The sequence below is a fragment of the Oncorhynchus clarkii genome, chromosome 4 (genome assembly GCF_045791955.1).
Source record: "Oncorhynchus clarkii lewisi isolate Uvic-CL-2024 chromosome 4, UVic_Ocla_1.0, whole genome shotgun sequence".
Classification (NCBI taxonomy): Eukaryota; Metazoa; Chordata; class Actinopteri; order Salmoniformes; family Salmonidae; genus Oncorhynchus; species Oncorhynchus clarkii.
This window is the reverse complement of record NC_092150.1, coordinates 76,846,397-76,863,763: the sequence shown is the minus strand read 5'-3', so window position 1 is coordinate 76,863,763 and position 17,367 is coordinate 76,846,397. Positions and strand designations below refer to the sequence as shown.

Sequence of the window (17,367 nt, the reverse complement as noted above, 5' to 3'; positions counted from 1 at the left end):
CCCCTTTCAGTCTTCAATGACACAACCTTTCATCTTCAGTTGTCCTCATTTCATAAAGCAAGAACCAAGATATTTTTTTGTATGTTTTACCATTTTACAACATATCACTGTTTACATTCACAGAGATATTCCTTTGAGAGTTTCGCACTGTGAAAAAGGAAACAGAGTTCTTATACTTTTGAACACTCCACTTGTTGACTGAAATCTGCTATATACACGTACACTTTAGTAAATTAGCCTGAATTCAAGGCCTGTACAGAATTTGGTGGCAAAAATTAAAGGTGCTTGTGGCAGCGAGAGGAAGAATAAACACAATTAACCTGACTCAAACCACCAGAAAAGAAAGAAAAAAGTAGATAAATTCTACCTGTTCATCTTTGTCTGTGTTCGGTGCAGACAAGTACACTAGCAAAGACCACAACCCCCCCCCCCCCCCAATGGTTGACACAACATTATTCAGATGTACTGTAAATAAACAACCAACAGACTGCACCTTTAAGGTATCCCCATAGGCTAGCAAATAAAGTACAGGTTCCATTTTACACCTGTATAGTTTATTGGTACACATACTAGAAAACAGTATTAAGGGAGCAGGGCAACAACAGTATTTTCATTGCTAGAAGCTCGACAGTACAATATAAATACAAAAACACTAACATGATTATCCGTACGTTGACAAGCTAAAAAGAGGATATACAAATCGAAAAGGAAATCAAAAGCAAAATTATTCTGCAAACAATCTGCTTTGTCAACAAACTAGAGAGCAAAAGTTACATAGTCACACATAACAGAAACATTCAACTAGTGCAAAAGCTCTAACAAACACAATATTGTCTTAAACTACACACTATATTTAATATATATATATATATATATTATTTGTATATTTATTTATATACCTTTATATAAATAATCCCTTATTTTGGGATTTATCATTTGTAAAATAATGTAAATGTCCTAGCAGACATTGAGAGGCCCATTTGAAAGCAATGGAATACAATTTAAAAGCACTTTTAAAAAAAATGTGTAATTCTGCACAAGATATGTGGTGAGAGCATTCATTTGTTTATCGTGTGAGGTGCTAGAGAGAGAGAGAGAGAGCGAGAAAGAGGATTTGAAACAGAAAAGAAGAAAGAAACAGTAAGAAAGGAACCCAGTGGTTGATAATTGTATTTCCCAGCCATTGATTGACCAGGGTCACCAGTGAACACATTTAGGTTATTACCTACATACATTCCAATATATATAATATTCTCTGTAGACCATTTGGGTGAACAACAGCAGAATTCAACAGCAGAAACAAAGTTTAAAAGAAGCACTTGTTGTCACTCAGGGTATATGCATTGTCTGTTTTGGTCGATCTTTGTGAGTGCAATGCCATGCAGTACACACCTGACCACACAGTTGTCTGTCTGTATGTACACACAAACTACAGTAGCCATGATTTCTTTATAAAAACAATCCCACAATGCATCTCTCTAACTAAAACGTTCACCTGTCCAACACCGTCATATATGGAACGCCGTTTGGGTCTTTGCGTGTCAAAAAAGATACAAATCAAATGAGCTTGTTGACCAATCATGACCTAAATATGACTGCACGTCATATTATAATTTAACGCGTTCATACATTGATTACACTATCACTCGTATTTCATATGTCAAAATGGTTCATCGATACCCATGCTATGATGCTGGTAAACTTGTCTCGCGCACCTACAGTGACCGTCATAAAAAAAGCTAGCTAGCTCATGGATGCAAACAATGTTCTTCCCCAAAAACATAGCAAAATGACATAATATGTTTCAGTATCTATATAGCTAACTATATAGCTTGGTGTCATCATTTAAAATAACCCTAATTTATAAGACACTTCTTATTTGATTAATGGTGTTCGGACCCATCTATGTGAAGCTAGACACAATAAGGATTAGCCACAATAGTGGACTTTGCTGTTAGCCTTCAAAATAAAAGTATGTAATTGACAGTGATGCAAATTAATACAAATAGTAGAATTATGCCATAATTGAATAGATCATGCTAAACGAGGTTGGAATGTTATATAAAATCAACAAAATACAATAATTTGACACCCAGAGAACATTAGCATCGTATCTCTTATTGTGGGACTCTGAAACAACTGTGAATTGAGCCACATTTATTGTCAACCCATGTGTATTGGGACACCATTCTAGAAGAAAAACAATACTGTGTGGATGTTTGAGTTTGATAACTCTGAGGAGGTCATTGGGAATTAATATCTTGGGTATTGAGAAAACTGATACTTCATTGAGCCCCAATCCGTAAGTAAAGCTATACACTGCAATATGAATGTCAATGGGCTGACAGGGGAGGTGATTTCACACAGTCACAGTCCCGAGCTACAATGCTAATATTTTCATAAACTCTTCACAGTAGTGTTCTGTGGGTGTTACAGAGTAGACATATACCCCATTTCATTGCTTCATATTCCAACCTTGTTTATTAACATTATCTAGTCTAAATATGGCATGATTCCACCCATTGTCACCTTCTGCATCACGTTCAAATAGGTACTTTTATTTTGAAGGCCAATCGCAAATTTAAAAAATATTGTGCCTAGTTTCACAACATATAACCCGGTACCATCGAGCCTAATGAAGCTAGCTGGCTGCTTATACCGTTAGCTTTGGGCAACAGGGTTTAGTAGCTGGCTAACTATTTATTTTCATGAACTTAAGTTCAATTTCAATAGGCGAACAACAAGAGGCTACCTAGCTAATACTTACTCACAGGGATTCCGAAATAATTTCTAAGAATAAGGAAAATAACTGCAGTTTCTACTGGTCATTGTTTTCAGGCTGGTTGTATTGGTGCTAGCTAGGTACCAAGCTAAAGCTAGCTAACTACCACAGAAGTTGCGGTCCAACACAACATTCTATAATTAAACGGTGTTATTTGACGTGTATATTTTTTGATACGCAAAGACCCAAACGGCGTTCCATAGACATACCCTATGAAAGTGTCGCGGCAAGTAGCATTGTAGTTTTAGAACTTTTTAAAGTTGTTGGAATGGTTTTCAATGGGCAAATACGTAGCGCAATGGTTTTCAATGGGCAAATACGTAGCGCAATGGTTTGCAATGGGCAAATACATAGCGCAATGGTTTTCAATGGGCAAATGCGTAGCGCAATGGTCTTCAATGGGCAAATACGTAGCGCAATGGTCTGCAATGGGCAAATACGTAGCGCAATTGTCTTCAGTGCGAAAACTTCATAAAAGGGATCTGGCAGAAGTAAATTAATCCAAAAACAAAACTAAATTTTGATATATATCTTAAATGAGTGCGTTTTCCTGAATTTCATGACATAATCGTAAAGCCCATTCAAAGGATTTTAGGGGACTGACCCCGGAAGTATGACGTAATTCTGCGTCACTTTCATACAGTATTGCAGGTAGAAGTTAAACTACCCATAACCACAGATCTAAAATCAGATTACCCTACCCCCAAATCTAACCTTGATCATAAATGGGATGAAATTATATCTGACCCCAGACCAGAGGTTAGGGGCAACTTCATTCTAATTCCAATGTGTCATAGCTGAGACCGAGAGCTATCAACCCCTGGTAAATCTATCCCTGCTATCTCTAAAATCCAGAAACAACAACAAACTAGTTCTCAAGGGTCTACAGATGTAGGATCATCATTTGATCACCCTGTTGCAGGAGACATTGCGTGCAATGCAGGAAATGTAAAACTTGTAGTGTATTTGAAAAAGCTTCTGAAGTTTGTAATTTCCACTTTGAAATTTCAGACTTGATTTTCCCTTATGAAAAAAAATGGTCAATCCCTACAAAAATGACCATTAATTATAATCCATATTTTCTGTTGCAACAGGATTATTTAACTGCTGTAGCAAACTGGCTCACATTAAGATTCTACATCTGTATGAAAACTCATTGTACTGTATGTATTGTTGAAAATGGATTTGCATTAGAGTTTATGAACAAGATGACTATATATACAGTACCAGTCAACAGTTTTGACACACCTACTCATTCAAGGGTTTTTCTTTATTTTTTACTATTTTCTACATTGTAGAATAATAGTGAAGACATCAAAACTATGAAACAACACATATGGAATCATGTAGTAACCAAAAAAGTGTTAAACAAATCAAAATATATTTTATATTTGAGATTCTTCAAATTGCCACCCTTTGCCTTGACAGCTCTGCACACTCTTGACATTCTCTCAACCAGCTTCATCTGGAATGCTTTTCCAACAGTCTTGAAGGAGTTCCCACATATGCTGAGCACTTGTTGGCTGCTTTTCCTTCACTCTGCGGTCCAACTCATCCCAAACCATCTCAATCGGGTTGAGGTCAGGTGATTGTGGAAAATAAAGAATAACTCTGGAATGAGTAGCTGTGTCCAAACGTTTGACATGTAGTGTATATACAGTGCATTTGGAAAGTATTCAGACCCCTTGACTTTTCCACATTTTGTTACGTTACAGCCCTATTCTAAAATTGATTAAATCGTTTCCCCCCTCATCAATCTACACATAATACCCCATAATGACAAAGCAAAAACAAGTTTATTTTATTTTTTTGCAAATGTATTAAAAATAAAAAGTATTCAGACCATTTACTCAGTACTTTGTTGAATCACCTTCGGCAGCGATTACAGCCTCGAGGCTTCTTGGGTAAGACGCTACAAGCTTGGCACACCTGTATTTGGGTAATTTCTCCCATTCTTCTCTGCAGATCCTCTCAAGCTTTGTCAGGTTGGATGGGGAGCATCGCTGCACAGCTATTTTCAGGTCTCTCCATAGATGTTCGATCGGGTTCAAGTCCGGGCTCTGGCTGGGCCACAAGTACATTCAGAGACTTCCTGCGTTGTCTTGGCTGTGTGCTTAGGGGTTTTGTCCTGTTGGAAGGTGAACCTTTACCCCAGCCTGAGGTCCTGTGTTCTCTGTAGCATGTTTTCATCAAGAATCTCTCTGTACTTTGCTCCGTTCATCTTTCCCTCAATCCTGACTAGTCTCCCAGTCCCTGCCACTGAAAAACATCCCCACAGCATGATGCTGCCACCACCATGCTTCACAGTAGGGATGGTGCCAGGTTTTCTACAGTGGTGACGCTTGGCATTCAGGCCAAATAGTTCAATCTTGGTTTCATCAGACCAGAGAATCTTGTTTATCATGGGCTTGAGAGTCCATTAGGTGCTTTTTTGGCAAACTCCAAGTGGGCTGTTGTGTGCCTTTTACTGAGGAGTGGCTTCCGCCTGGCATCTCTACCATAAAGGCCTGATTGGTGGAGTGCTGCATACATGGTTGTCCTTCTGGAAGGTTCTCCCATCTCCACAAAGGAACTCTAGAGCTCTGTCAGAGTGACCATTGGGTTCTTGGTCACCTCCCTGACCAAGGCCCTTCTCCCCCAATTTCTCAGTTTGGCTGGGCAGCCAGCTCTAGGAAGAGTCTTGGTGGTTCCAAACTTCTTCTATTTAAGAATGATGGAGGCCACTGTGTTCTTGGGGACCTTCAATGCTGCAGACATGTTTTGGTACACTTCCCCAGATCTGTGCATCGACACAATCCTGTCTTGGAGCTCTACGGACAATTCCTTGAACCTCATGGCTTGGTTTTCACTCTGACATGCCCTGTCAACTGTGGGACCTTATATAGACAGGTGTGTGCCTTTCCAAATCATGTCCAATCAATTGAATGTACCACAGGTGGACTCCAATCAAGTTGTAGAAACATCTCAAGGATGATACATTTCCAGTGTCATAGCAAAGGGTCTGAATACTTAAATAAGGTTTTTTTGCTTTGTCATTTTTTATTTAATCAATTTTAGAATAAGGCTGTAACGTAACAAAATGTGGAAAAAGGGAAGGGGGCCTGAATACTTTCCAAATGCACCGTATATGTATATACATATATATCTCCATGTCAAAATGAATGTTAAATTAAAAAAATTAAATAAAAATGATTGTCCTCTTTATGCCATTTGACACATACAATACATTAACTGGTTATTTCTGAATCTAACACGGTGTCATACAAGACAGGCCAGTGAAAGAACACTGGTCTACACATCCACACTCCCTATATACACTTCTGTCAGTGTGAAAGAATCAAAATCAGTCTCTGGTTTAGCCTTTTGTATATTTTTTTAGTTGAGAAGAATTCGTAGATATCCCTTGATAAAACAAAACTATGCGTGAAGGACAAGCTGCAGTGTTTAGGACTACCTGACGTTGGGCTTAGTTTTCTCCGAACAGCGCTCATCCGACGTTTTGTCCTTTTTCAGTTTACATTCATATCAAAACAGAGAAATCTAACACTTGGGTTATGATAGCCTACCACATTATGTCTACCACATTATGCCTACCACATATAAAGTGCTCAGGACATTACTTCAACTCTTGTGTAGCATACAGCATCATTTACATATTTTGTGCTGACATAAAATGTATAACTCATACATCCGTATTTTCCCCCTCCATATTCTGGTCCTGTTATTGATACCATTAAAAATACAAAATAAAAGTCTTACAAGAGTTTGAACAGAAAACATGATTTAAGCCGCCATGACAACCGAAAGAACAGACGTGATAAAGATTGTGTGTATGTGTATCAGTGTCTTTGTGTATGTGTACAGTGACTATCTGCAAACATTGCTTCCATTTAAAACAGATTAAAAAGATGGATGGAGGATTATAAAAAGCGGATCCGGGTGTAGTAGAGTGGTGGAGAAATGGAACGGTGAAGGTGGGATGTGTCTCTCAATGTTTTGGATGTCCCACCCACCTTCAAACAGCATTCGCTCATCTTACTGTCAATCACCGATCTGCACCAATGGCTCCACAGCACAGGGGAGTTGGAGGGGGGACTGACTGTGTGTGGGTGTGGTTCATTGCTGAGGGAGATTTAGAGGGATAGAGAATATGAGTTATGACAATATTGCAGGGTGAGGAAATGAAACGGGGGATCTAGGGGGTGTGTGTACTGGGGTGTGTGAGTGTTTCTGGGTCTCTGCGACAGTTGTTTGAGGGAGCATTCGGTGCCTGTGTGGGTGTTTGTGTGTGTCTTAGGTATTGGTGGGGGTGTTCAGACCACTGTGGCTGGTCTGGGCAGAGTGTGTGTGTCTGTCTCAGTTGGTGGAAGTGGTTAAACTAATGTGGCTGGTCTGGGCAGTGTATATGTGTGTGTGTCTGTGTGTGTGTCTCAGTTGGTGGGAGTGGTTAAACCACTGTGGCTGGTCTGCGGTCCATCTCCTCCTCCAGCTTCACCATCTGCTGGATGTCTTTGGCCTAGAGGGAACCAACAACCACACTGTTACACAAACGGTACACACACACCTCCCTACGCAAGAATCCACACACACCTCCCTACGCAAGAATCCCCACACACCTCCCTACGCAAGAATCCACACACACCTCCCTACGCAAGAATCCACACACACCTCCCTACGCAAGAATCCCCACACACCTCCCTACGCAAGAATCCACACACACCTCCCTACGCAAGAATCCACACACACCTCCCTACGCAAGAATCCACACACACCTCCATACGCAAGAATCCACACACACCTCCCTACGCAAGAATCCACACACACCTCCCTACGCAAGAATCCACACACACCTTCCTACGCAAGAATCCACACACACCTCCCTACGCAAGAATCCACACACACCTCCCTACGCAAGAATCCACACACACCTCCCTACGCAAGAATCCACACACACCTCCCTACGCAAGAATCCCCACACACAACTCCCTACGCAAGAATCCACACACACCTCCCTACGCAAGAATCCACACACACCTCCCTACGCAAGAATCCACACACACCTCCCTACGCAAGAATCCACACATACCTCCCTACGCAAGAATCCACACACATCTCCCTACGCAAGAATCCACACACACCTCCCTACGCAAGAATCCACACACACCTCCCTACGCAAGAATCCACACACACTTCCCTACGCAAGAATCCACACACACTTCCCTACGCAAGAATCCACACACACCTCCCTACGCAAGAATCCACACACACCTCCCTACGCAAGAATCCACACACACCTCCCTACGCAAGAATCCACACACACCTCCCTACGCAAGAATCCACACACACCTCCACCAGAGGCATAATTCTACTGCATCAGTACAGCCATTTATTGATTTAAACTACAGTAACAGTACAACTACCTAAACTATGCCAGCCCAAACTAACTCCTCCGTCCTGTACCAGTGTTGCAGCATACTGTCACATGATATCCAGGTGTCAGGAAGACTCTCAGTGAAACAGCAGTAGAGGGTCTCCTGGGCCCCTGTAATACTCCCATGACTCATCATAATGATCGATGACTCATGTAGACAGGACTGACTGCTGACACCCTGAGTGCTGTATATTAAAAGGTTTCCATGTTGTTTCATAACAAAGTCTTGGATGGAAGCGCCTACCTTGACACTGTTTACTGGCATGATGTGATTTCAAAAGCTGTGGTGCAAAAACAAGCAAATCAAAGGGATGAGAAAGAACATACATGTACTGGCTGTGAAAAATGATGACAAACAATACAGCTATGGTTTGTGTGGTAATCTGATCCTTGATCCGCGGTTAGCTACCTGCTCATTGAACTTGTCCAGTTTCTCTAGCTGTTCTTTCTGAGACTTCTCCAGCGTCTCCATCTCCTTCTGGTGCTTCATAGCCAACTAACGATGGAGCAAGGGATAGAGGACAAAGATGGAGGGAGGAAAAATATGGAGGAGAAAGAGAGGGGAGAAAGATGGAGGGAGGAGAAATATGGAGGAGAAAGAGAGGGGAGAAAGATGGAGGGAGGAGAAATATGGAGGAGAAAGTGTGGAGAAAGATGGAGGGAGGAGAAAGAGAGTGGAGAAAGATGGAGGGAGGAGAAAGAGAGTGGAGAAAGATGGAGGGAGGAGAAATATGGAGGAGAAAGAGAGTGGAGAAAGATGGAGGGAGGAGAAATATGGAGGAGAAAGATGGAGGGAGGAGAATATGGAGAAAGACAGAGAGAGGACAAAGATGGTGGGAGGAGAAATATGGAGGAGAAAGATGGAGGGAGGAGAATATGGAGGAGAAAGACGGAGGGAGGAGAATATGGAGGAGAAAGACAGAGAGAGGACAAAGATGGAGGGAGGAGAAAGAGTCATTTAAAGAGTCAGCTAAGCAAACCATTTCAAGGCTAAGGAGCTAGTTGATTCACCTCAACAGCATCACAGCACTAGAATTAGTAGAAGATAGAACACCAACCCTTTTCCTTTCTTCCAGGAACTTTTTGGTGTTGCTGCTGTTCAACTCTCTAACTCTCCTGTGAAGAGAACGAGAAGGAAGAGATTCTAAGATTATACGAGTACAGACACAGTTTAAGGGGTGTTCATAGGGGACCTAAATACTGTAGTCTACACCGAGTACACCAAACATTAACAACACCTTTCTTGTATTGGGGTACACCCCCCCCATTCTGCCCTCAGAACAGCCTCAATTTGTCGAGGCATGGACTCTACAAGGTGTCGAAAGAGTTCCACAGGGATGCTGGCCCATGTTGACACCAATGCTTCCCACAGATGTGACAAGTTGGATGGATGTTCTTTGGGTGGTGGACCACTCTTAATTCACTGGGAACTATGTAACGTGAAAAACTCAGCAGCGTTGCGGTTCTTGAAACAAACCGGTGTGCCTGGCACTTAAATATTTTGTCTTGCCCATTCATCCTCTGAATAGCACACATACACAATCCATGTCTAAATTCTCTCAAGGCTTAAAAATCCTTCTGTAACCTGTCTCCTCCCCTTCATCTACACGAATTGAAGTGGATTTAACAAGTGACATCAATAAGGGATCATAGCTTTCTCCTGGACTCACCTGGTCAGTCTATGTCATGGAAAGTGTTCATAATATTTTGTATACTCAGGGTATATACATCCTGACATAACCCATGTTCTGAATGCAGTCAAAGTCAGTTGGTGATTAGCGAGTGGGGCAGTGTGACCCACCTCTCCCTCTCTGCCTTGTTTTTGATGGTCTTGTCCTGGCTGATGGCCTTGCTGTTCTCCATGGAGGTCTTGGCCTGGTTGGCCCGCATCTCCTTGCTCTGCCTGAGGGGAGGGGACAAAAAACAGCCTGGTAAGAAACCTCATCAAGTCACATATACCTGGCAGGACAAACCCACAGCTCACAGTAGCCAAGATGGTTAGACTGTATCTGTTGTCCTAGGGACCTCATTCAGAGACATCAGAACTATAGTACACATCATGTCCCAAGGAATAACTCTGGATTTTCAGTTTGAGCTGTATGGTCAGCTGTTTTGTCAGTTCCTCTTTAAGTTTGAGCTGTAGGGTCTACTCCATGGCTCTCCAACCCTACTCCATGGCTCTCCAACCCTACTCCATGGCTCTCCAACCCTGCTTCTGGCTCTCCAACCCTCCTGTAGCTTTTCTGGAGAGCTACCCTCCTGTAGCTTTTCTGGAGAGCTACCCTCCTGTAGCTTTTCTGGAGAGCTACCCTCCAGCTTGGCCCAACCTAGGTGAAAACGTAAAGGAGGGTATCTCTCCAGGAACAGGGTTAGAGAGCCCTGACCTAATGTATGTGTGTGCATCTCTCTCTCACCGTTCGTGAATCAATTTGAGCGAAAGAGTCTGTTGTTCCTGGACTCCACTCAGTAGTTTCTTGAGCTGTTCACACTGCTGGACCACGTGGATGTCCTTCATATCCTGCTCTACACTGCTGTGGGAGTTGATCATCTCTGACCACTCCTTAGTGTGCTGGGCTGTAATGTCCTTCACCTGAAGGGCACAGGATACACAATATTACACTACACTAAACTGTATATCATCTCAGACCACTCATTAGTGTGCTGAGATTTGTTGTTCTTCACCTGAAGGGCACAGCATACACACTACACACTTAAACATCAAACACTATATCATCACTAACCACTCCTTAATGTGCTGAGCTGCTGTAATGTTATTCAACTGCAGGAGTCCCCGTTTCTACTCTTAGAATTCAGTTCGACAAAGACAATCTATCTCCTTCTGATGACAGAGGGGCGGTGACTGTGAACTGAAGGTTACCTTAGCTTTGTGGTCAGTGTTCAGTTTCTCCACTTTACTCTCAGTCTCCTTCTTCAGCTCCAGACAGTTGTTTTCTCTGTGGGGCGACAGAAAGGTACTTCTTAGCTAGGTGGAGACAGGAACGAACATTCATTTCATACACCCAATGACTGTGTCCAGATGCCAGGTATACGATAATACATGTTCATGTTGAATGTTTATTTCAACATGTCATAATTGATTGATTGACTAATTGCTTGAATGAATGATCTACATGTCCTGATATTTACCCTCGTTTCTTGATGGCCTTCTCCAGCAGTTTGTCCTGTGTCAGCTTCTCCTTGTCGTGCTGAGAAATCATCCTGTCCACCTGGGTGCAGTGGCACTTCTGCATGATGGTGCGGTCCTGAAACAGAACACAGCATATTACTGAGGATACCAAGTCACAACTGCTTTACAGTGAGATACTATTGCAGAGATAGAGACAGCTTAAGATAGCTTGGTCTAACCTTTCCTAAACAAGTCATTTACCATTACAGCCAGACCATGTAGCTGAGAACTTACACTAACAAAACATTAGTGGAAATGGTTAAACCCCTGGCTAGTGGACACATCTGGCTGACTGTCATAACTGTTATGCAACAGGAAAAGAGAGCAGGAGGTTACTATGGTCAACCCTACAAGAGATCCTCTCTTTAGTATACAAACAGGTTGTTACGTCAGACGGGATTTCATAAGGACATGGTGTTAGTGACTGAAGTCTAGCTACTGTGAGTGTGTGTGTCCATGTGCTTGCGTGTATGCATGTGTGTGTGTGTGGGGGTGGGGTAATCTTAGCAAGTCTAATTTCTGTCTGTCCACTCTCTGGTGAGATCAAAGACAAACACCTTAGGTTACAGGATGCACTCAAGAGTGTGTGTGTTTGTGTGTGGGCGGGGCTCAGACAACACTGAATGATGAAAGGAGAGACCTCTATCCCTCTTTCTCGCGATCAGTGTGTGGACATCAGGATGAATGATCTGTACTGTGTCAGCTCTGGGACCTGTACGAGCAGTCTAAAACATCAACCTACCTTTGCGTGCTTCTTCTTTAAAAAGTTCAGCTCTTTCTGCTGCTTTTTAATCAGTTTAAGGTACGTCTGGCAAGAGGAAAGACAGATTACTGAAAACAGATTTAATTCACTAAGGACAGCAAGCTCAAAGACACTAGACAAAGCCTGTTTGAGGAATGTCAGTGCTGCACCAACCCTCTGTTTGTGCTACAGGAAACATCTGACTGATGTTAAATATTATTGATACTGATAAATAAACAAACTATATAAAAACATGATCATGTTTTATGATGTTGGTGAATACATTTACCAGATAAAAAAGCTATAATAGGGAATAGGGGAACTGTTAAGGTTCTGGTTAGGAGTAAACTAGATGGTAGGGGTCAGATATCAGGGGTCAGCAGTATCAGCAGGATATAGGTGGTAGGGGTCAGATATCAGGGGTCAGCAGTATCAGCAGGATATAGGTGGTAGGGGTCAGATATCAGGGGTCAGCTGTATCAGCACGATATAGGTGGTAGGGGTCAGATATCAGGGGTCAGCTGTATCAGCAGGATATAGGTGGTAGGGGTCAGATATCAGGGGTCAGCAGTATCAGCAGGATATAGGTGGTAGGGGTCAGATATCAGGGGTCAGCAGTATCAGCAGGATATAGGTGGTAGGGGTCAGATATCAGGGGTCAGCTGTATCAGCAGGATATAGGTGGTAGGGGTCAGATATCAGGGGTCAGCTGTATCAGCACGATATAGGTGGTAGGGGTCAGATATCAGGGGTCAGCAGTATCAGCAGGATATAGGTGGTAGGGGTCAGATATCAGGGGTCAGCAGTATCAGCAGGATATAGGTGGTAGGGGTCAGATATCAGGGGTCAGCAGTATCAGCAGGATATAGATGGTAGGGGTCAGATATCAGGGATCAGCTGTATCAGCAGGATATAGGTGGTAGGGGTCAGATATCAGGGGTCAGCTGTATCAGCACGATATAGGTGGTAGGGGTCAGATATCAGGGGTCAGCTGTATCAGCAGGATATAGGTGGTAGGGGTCAGATATCAGGGGTCAGCAGTATCAGCAAGATATAGGTGGTAGGGGTCAGATATCAGGGGTCAGCAGTATATAGATGGTAGGGGTCAGGTTTTAGGGGTCAGTGGTATCAGCAGGATATAGGTGGTAGGGGTCAGATATTAGGGGTCAGTAGTATCAGCAGGATATAGGTGGTAGGGTTCAGATATTAGGGGTCAGTAGTATCAGCAGGATATAGGTGGTAGGCGTCAGATATCAGGGGTCAGCAGTATCAGCAGGATATAGGTGGTAGGGGTCAGATATTAGGGGTCAGCTGTATCAGCAGGATATAGGTGGTAGGGGTCAGATATCAGGGGTCAGCTGTATCAGCAGGATATAGGTGGTAGGGGTCAGATATCAGGGGTCAGCAGTATCAGCAGGATATAGGTGGTAGGGGTCAGATATCAGGGGTCAGCAGTATATAGATGGTAGGGGTCAGGTTTTAGGGGTCAGTGGTATCAGCAGGATATAGGTGGTAGGGGTCAGATATTAGGGGTCAGTAGTATCAGCAGGATATAGGTGGTAGGGTTCAGATATTAGGGGTCAGTAGTATCAGCAGGATATAGGTGGTAGGCGTCAGATATCAGGGGTCAGCAGTATCAGCAGGATATAGGTGGTAGGGGTCAGATATTAGGGGTCAGCAGTATATAGATGGTAGGGGTCAGGTTTTAGGGGTCAGTGGTATCAGCAGGATATAGGTGGTAGGGGTCAGATGTCAGGGGTCAGCAGTATATAGATGGTAGGGGTCAGGTTTTAGGGGTCAGTGGTATCAGCAGGATATAGGTGGTAGGGTTCAGATATTAGGGGTCAGTAGTATCAGCAGGATATAGGTGGTAGGGGTCAGATATCAGGGGTCAGTAGTATCAGCAGGATATAGGTGGTAGGGGTCAGATATTAGGGGCCAGTAGTAACAATCAGGGTAACGGTAACCTATGCCTCACCTTCATCTGTTTCAAGTCATCAATATTCACATGAGGCACCAGTGCATTTATATCTACAAAGACAGAAATGGAAAAACAGCTCAATTGTGTCAATGTGAGTGAGGTGTGTGATGTACTGTAGAGGTCTAGACCAGCTCCGAACTGGTCTGTGTGTGTTAGTGTGTGTGTGTGTGTGTGTCGTACCCTTCTTGGTGTCAGTGGTGTTGTTCTGGGCAGAAGTAGAAGACTGAGCCGGGTCTGAGCTGGTCTGTGTGTGTTAGTGTGTGTGTGTGTGTTAGTGTGTGTGTGTGTGTTAGTGTGTGTGTGTGTGTCGTACCCTTCTTGGTGTCAGTGGTGTTGTTCTGGGCAGAAGTAGAAGACTGAGCCGGGTCTGAGCTGGTCTGTGGCATCAAGTTGGTCTTCACGTTGGCGTTTACCTTCCCTTTCTTGTCGTTCTTCGAACTCTCATTTGGCACATCTGCTATGTCGCTCTGGAGAGAGGGAGAGAAAAGAGAAAGACAGAGAAAGAGAGACAGGAGGGCGTTTCAGGTCTATGGACAGAAATCTTTCTCACGCACTTTTCAATCATTACTGCATTTCCATATAGATGGAGGGACAGTGATATTTTGTATTTTCTCCTATCCATCCCAAATCACATTTTATTACTCAGGGACAAAAACATGTGTATTTAGAGCCTAAAACAGTTCTTAAGCTGTCACCATAGGAGAACTCTTTGAAGAACCCAAAATGGTTCTACCTAGAACCAAAAAGGGGACAGCCCTTTTTTCTAAGAGTGTAGATAGCTACTAAGACTACTAAACCAGTAGCCAAAGCAACTCATCTTCAACCTTATCCTATACTGTGATGAGAACAACACAACCACACACACACTACATACCCTCACACCCATAAAACACACACCCACAAAACACACACACACTACATACGCTGCTGCTACTCTGTTTATTATCTACCCTGATTGCCTAGTCACCTTTACCCCTACCTACATGGACATACAGTGCTGTGAAAAAGTATTTGCCCCTTCCTGATTTCTTATTTTGTTGCACATTTGTCACACTTAAATGTTTCAGATCATCAAACAAATTTAAATATTACACAAAGATAACCCAAGTAAACACAAAATGCAGTTTTCAAGTGACAATTATATTTATTAAGGGAAAAAAGCTATCCAAACCTTCATGGCCCTATGTGACAAAGTAATTACCCCCCCCCTTGTTAAATCATGAATTTACTGGGGTTAATCACATTTTTTGGGAAAGCTGAGTTCAATTTCACTAGCCACACCCAGGCCTGATTACTGCCAGGCCTGATTACTGCCAGGCCTGATTACTGCCAGGCCTGATTACTGCCAGGCCTGTTGAATCAAGAAATCACTCGTCTCAATTTTGGCAAAAAACATCTTGCTGATCCCCAAGGAAATATTCTGTGGACTGACGAGACAAAAGTTGAACTTTTGGAAGGTGTGCGTCACGTTATATCTGGCGTAAAAGTAACACAGCGTTTCAGAAACAGAACATCATACCAACATTCTAATATGGTGGTGGTAGTGTGACGGTCTGGGGCTGCTTTGCTGCTTCAGGACCTGGACGACTTGCTGTGATTTATGGAACCATGAATTCTGCTCTCTAACAAAAATTCCTGAAGAAGAATGTCCGGCCATCAGTTTGTGACCTCAAGCTGAAGCGCACTTGGGTTCTGCAGCAGGACAATGATCAAAAACACACCAGCAAGTCCACCTCTGAATGGCTTAAAAAAACTAAATGAAGGTTTTGGAGTGGCCTAGTCAAAGTCCGGACTTGAATCCGATTGAGATGCTATGGCGTGACCTTAAAAAGGCGGTTCATGCTCAAAAACCCTCCAATGTGGCTGAATTAAAACAATTCTGCAAAGAAGAGTGGGACAAAATTCCTCCACAGCGACGTGAAAGACTCAATACCAGTTATCACAAACGCTTGATTGCAGTTGTTGCTGCTGAGGGTGGCACAACCAGTTTTTAGGTTTAGGGGGCAATTACGTTTTCACATAGGGCCATGAAGGTTTGGATAGCTTTTTCCCTTAATAAATAAAATAATCACTGAAAAACAGCATTTTGTGTTTACTTGGGTTATCTTTGTGCAATATTTACATTTGTTTGATCTGAAACATTTAAGTGTGACAAATGTGCAAAACAATAAGAAATCAGGAAGGGGGCAAATACTTTTTCACAGCACTGTATTACCTCAACTACCTCATACCCCTGCACATTGACTCAGTACCGGTACTCTTCATATAGCCTCGTTATTGTCATTTTATTGTGTTACTATTTCCTTTCATTGAACTATATTCGAAAAATAAAGGTTTAACTCTGCATTGTGGGAAAGGGCTGGTAAGTAAGCATTTCACAGTAAAGTCTACACCTGCTGTATTTGGCGAATGTGACAAATAACATTTTATTTGATTGATTTGATATACAGTCAGTTGCCAGTTTATTAGGTACACCCATCTAGTACAGGGTCGGACCCCCAGCAGAGGTGTAAAGTACTTAAGGAAAAATAATTTAAAATACTACTTAAGTTGTTTTTTGGGGTGTCTGTACTTGACAATTTACATTTTTACAATTTTTACTTTACTACATTCCTGAAGAAAATGTACTTTTTACTCCATAAATTTTTCTCTGACACCCCAAAGTACTCGTTATATTTGGAATACTTTGCAGGACAGAAAAATGGTTAAATTCACACTTATCAAGAGAACATCCCTGGTCATCCCTACTACCTCTGATCTGGCAGACTCACTAAACACAAATGCTTTGCTTGTATATTATGTCTGAGTGTTGGAGTGTGCCGTAAATGTAGAAAACAAGAAAAGTGGAGTCTGGTTTGCTTGAAAAAGTATTTTAATTTTAATTATTTGTACTTTTAGTTTTGATACTTAAGTATATTTAAAACCAAATACTTTTAGACTTTTACTCAATTAGTATTTTACTGGGTGACTTCCATTTTTACTTGAGTCGTTTTTTAGTAAGGTATCTTTACTTTTACTCAAGTATGACAAATGGGTACTTTTTCCACCACTGTCCCCCAGTAGCCATGAAGGCATGCACCTGGTCAGCAACAATGTTCAAATAAGCTGTGGTGTTCAATGGTTGCTTGGTATTAAGGGACCTAACGTGTGCCAGGAAAGCATTCCCCACACCATTACACTACCGCCACTAGACTGTACCGTTGACACCAAGCAGGAAGGGGCCATGGACTCCTGCTGCTAACAC

General features: G+C 42.5%; 1 protein-coding gene across 2 annotated transcripts in view; it reads right to left on the bottom strand.

Annotated features, from left to right (window-relative positions):
* Positions 1 to 6,136: 6,136 nt before the first annotated feature.
* The window catches only part of LOC139407293 (1-phosphatidylinositol 4,5-bisphosphate phosphodiesterase beta-4-like), a 170,733-nt gene continuing 159,502 nt past the window's right edge, over positions 6,137 to 17,367 (bottom strand). Inside the window, exons 30-40 of one of the 2 annotated variants that reach the window (XM_071150946.1) lie at positions 14,437 to 14,590; positions 14,121 to 14,173; positions 12,143 to 12,208; positions 11,361 to 11,476; positions 11,092 to 11,167; positions 10,628 to 10,803; positions 10,015 to 10,116; positions 9,272 to 9,329; positions 8,623 to 8,709; positions 8,458 to 8,494; positions 6,137 to 7,298 (exon numbers count right to left, since the gene is read on the bottom strand). In XM_071150946.1, the coding sequence (XP_071007047.1) occupies positions 7,213 to 7,298; positions 8,458 to 8,494; positions 8,623 to 8,709; positions 9,272 to 9,329; positions 10,015 to 10,116; positions 10,628 to 10,803; positions 11,092 to 11,167; positions 11,361 to 11,476; positions 12,143 to 12,208; positions 14,121 to 14,173; positions 14,437 to 14,590 (1,011 nt within the window). In that variant the 3' untranslated portion in view covers positions 6,137 to 7,212. The remainder of the gene's footprint in view (positions 7,299 to 8,457; positions 8,495 to 8,622; positions 8,710 to 9,271; positions 9,330 to 10,014; positions 10,117 to 10,627; positions 10,804 to 11,091; positions 11,168 to 11,360; positions 11,477 to 12,142; positions 12,209 to 14,120; positions 14,174 to 14,436; positions 14,591 to 17,367) is intronic. The other variant, XM_071150948.1, reaches the window with a different exon arrangement.